The 3,620-nt window shown below is 44.2% G+C and overlaps 1 protein-coding gene across 2 annotated transcripts in view; it reads left to right on the top strand.

The window, feature by feature from the left end:
- The first annotated feature begins 380 nt into the window (after positions 1 to 380).
- SPG21 (SPG21 abhydrolase domain containing, maspardin) overlaps positions 381 to 3,620 on the top strand; it is a 21,727-nt gene continuing 18,487 nt past the window's right edge. For both annotated transcript variants that reach the window (XM_004711922.2, XM_045285834.1), the window contains exon 1: positions 381 to 469. In XM_004711922.2, coding sequence (XP_004711979.1) covers positions 407 to 469 — 63 coding nt within the window. In that variant the 5' untranslated portion in view covers positions 381 to 406. The remainder of the gene's footprint in view (positions 470 to 3,620) is intronic.

Below are 3,620 nucleotides of genomic sequence, written 5' to 3'. Positions count from 1 at the left end.
GATCTTTCAGTTAATAATCCAATGTTCATCCAACAGTGCCAACAGGGCTCCATGGAAGAACTAAAGAGAACGGAATAAGGGTTTTCAAGGGGTCCGTGGTTGAAACCCACTAACCACTCGGCAGAGAAATAGGAGGTCATCTGCTGCAGTTAGTCTCAGAAACCCCAGATAGGGTCCCTGGGAATGTGAACAGACCCGATGGCAGCCCTGCTAGCTCCGAGGTGACTGGATCTCACACAAGTGTTCTCTGTAGTGTTAAGTATGTACTGATAAGGTAAAACCATCTCCTCCACGTTACTCGTTGCCCTTCTGATTATCGTTGACCAGACGCTGCACTTTGTACGCATGAACTACTGACATGAAACCTCTTGTTTTATTTCAGGGTTAACTTCCATTTCAGCTAATCATGGGGGAGATTAAAGTCTCTCCTGATTATAACTGGTTTAGAAGTACAGTTCCCCTCAAAAAGGTACGTCTGGTTTCACAGCAGCTCATTTTTGTGTGTGGTTGCCATGTTCGGCCTTAGTAGCGTTTGCGAGTGAAGTCGTTGTGCAGGACCAGACCTCTAGGGTGCAGAGTGGGAAGCGCACCTCTGCCCTCTCAAGTAAGATTTGCCCTGGTGTGACTTGAACACCTGCTGGCTTGTGTATGTACCGCCTGCGTGGTTTAGTGGGAGGCTGACAGCCGCATCAATTGGGTGTGAGAGCAGTCACCTTCTGTCACAGTGCACAGATTCAAGGTTGGCAGCGGTGACCTTGTAGAGCCTCCATGTGCTCACCTGCCACAGTCATCTTCCAGCAGCTGTACTTGCCTGGGCTGTCCCCAAACCCTAACACTTGGATTTGACTATTGACTCTAAGCCCCCATTTACTCCCGTATGTTATTGGGTTGCACTACACAAAGGCTGTTTAAGCCACAAGGCAAAATCTTGGTGAGCTCGCCTATGCCTACAGAAATATTTAGAGTTGGGGGGCAGGGGGGGGATTAAAGGATATTATCCAGAAAAAAAAATTAAAAAAAAAAAAAGAATATTTAGAGTCTTCTGATCTTAATAATCACCCCAAAAAGAAAGACTCTCCACCAGATGGATTGAGACAGTGGCTGCAACACTGGCTCAACATTACCATTGTTAGGATGGCACAGGACCGGGTAGTGTTTTGTTCTGTTGTGCACAGGGTGACTATACCAGCACACCTAACAACAATAACAACAGCAACAACAACATGATTTTAAGATCCTCTGTGCCTCTGCTGTGGTCATTTTGTCAGGATAGACTAGCTGTGAAAATAACACCAAAGTTGGTATTCATAACAAAATTAATTTCCATCTTGAGAAGTCCAGAGAGTAGCTCCAAATACCTGACTGTTGTAGGAGCTCCCTGGGCATCTCACTGAATTCTTGAAATAGTTTAGCAAGGTTTGCAGTGGTGAGATCATGTCACAGAAAAAATGGCGGATATGCATAATGATGAATTAACAGGTTTAATTGATTGTTTTTTTCTGGCTGCCTCTCAGTGCTATTTGAAACACTCCATTAACTGCTTGGACATTTGCCAGTGCAAATGCTCATATGGAGCCTTATTTTTTTAAAAATTAATCTTTATTTCTTTACATTTAATATTATTTATTTTAAAAAAATAATTTTATTGGGGGCTCGTCTAACTCTTATCAGAATCCATCCATCCATCCATTGTGTCAAGCACATTTGTACATTTGTTGCCACTATCATTCTCAAAACATTTTCTTTTTTGCTTGAGCCCTTGGTATCAGCTCCTCATTTTTTCCCCTCCCTCCCTCATGAACCCTCAATAAGTTATAGGTTATTATTTTCTGGGGCCTACTTTTTCCTATATAAAAAAATCCAAGCCCCTGCAGAGCGTGGATTCAACACTTTTAACCTGGTGTCAAGGCAAGGCCCACTGGGCCTGTTTACCAAAGGCCCTTTCTCCATGAGCACTGACCCTGCTAACAGCAGAGTGTGCCTCCATGTTTGTCCACCCCAGGGTTTTCCACAGTGGGCGATTCCACCCCCTGGGGCACCGGATCCATCTAATGGGGTTGCAAAAGCACACACTACCCTATATCTTGTATTGCGGCCTATAGTACAAACGTTTTCAATTGTTTGGGAGTTGCCAAACAATTTTTTTTCTTTTCTGTAAAGGGGGCAGTAGGCCAAATAAGTTTGAGAAAATATGTTCTACCCTCTCCCACTTCCATTAGAAACTTGTGTGAATGCCTCCTCCTGGACTCCCTCCCTCAGCAAGTGAACCATAGGACTTCAAATCAAACACGCTAGCTAAAGATTCTCAGGAAACAATTTGATGAATGTATTGTCAGTCAGAATAAGGTTGTTTGAAAATTTGTGGTGGTGGTTAGTTGTCGTCGAATCAGTTCTAAGCCATAGCGACCTGTGTACAACACAGCAAACCGTTACCCCATCCTGCAGCACCCTCACAGTTGTGCTTAATGTGCGAGTCCTTGTTGAAGCCACTGTGCTGGTTCATCTTATCGGAGGTGTTCCTCTATTCCCTGTCCCTTGATTTAGCAAGCATGAAGTCCTTTTCCAGGGACTTGTTAGCATGTCCAGAGTACATGAAGTTTGTGGTACTAGATTCTAAACTATCAAACAGATAAACAATCCGTGTCTTCTAAAGAAGTGTTGACAAAACAGCCATCGTGGGACTTTGAGAACCTTGAAGAGGAAACAGTTAGTTAAGGCTGTAGTGGCATAGTGGTTAATCCTTGGGCTGCTAACCACAGGGCCTGCAGTTCACAACCACCAGCCGCTCTGTCAGAAAGATGAGGCTTTCCTCCTCTGGCAAGAGTGACAGTCTCTGAAACCAACGGGCGCTGTGGACTGCCCTGCCTGGCAGGGCTGCTAGAAGTTGGAATCTACTAGCTGACAGTGAGTTTGGGGATTTGGTTCTGTTTTAGTCTATTTAGGGCATCCCACTTTTGTTACTTTTCTCCCAAACTGGGATGTTGAAAATATTTCCTAGAACATTTCAAGGATCTATTACATCTTGGGTCATATTGTAAAAGTAATTGCAAGAATTGAACGTCTTAAAAGCCACTCAGAGCCTACCACCCTCAGAGCAGAGTGAAACCTTGGAAAGTGAAAATGTGGGTAGCAACACACACACACACACACACACACACACACACACAAGCACCTGAGTGTGAGATGATGTTTTCACCATGCCTGCTCTGGCAAGGGATTGCTAGTCTTCTCTGGACTTGGCCGTGGCCGTTTGCCTGTTCCCAGTGATGCCACTGACCTGAAGAGTTTGCAGAATCGCCAGCTGGGGTCTCTCAGAGGAAAACCTGGAGACCTTGGCTTTTGTAAATATAAAAATCAGATAAATATTGATTTGCATTGGCAAATGTTTAGGTGGTTAATGTACTTTCTCAAATGCTACCAAAAGGCAGCCAAAGAAAACAACGATTATATCATCACATGAGTAATCCTAATAGCACTTATTGAACATTTAGTATCGGCGTCAGACTCTGCTCATCTTTTTCTCCTTTTGGGCAAGAACCACTAAATCAGAACATTCTGAGGACCTTACCCTCACGTTTCCCCCCAAAGCCGATTTCTCCCTGTGTCTACCCTCCCCAAGC

This window comes from Echinops telfairi, unplaced genomic scaffold, assembly GCF_000313985.2.
Source record: "Echinops telfairi isolate 266 unplaced genomic scaffold, ASM31398v2 ScPeMD7_7475;HRSCAF=8513, whole genome shotgun sequence".
NCBI lineage: Eukaryota > Metazoa > Chordata > Mammalia > Afrosoricida > Tenrecidae > Echinops > Echinops telfairi.
Note: the sequence above shows the minus strand (reverse complement) of the source record. Positions and strands in the feature narration are given on the sequence as shown.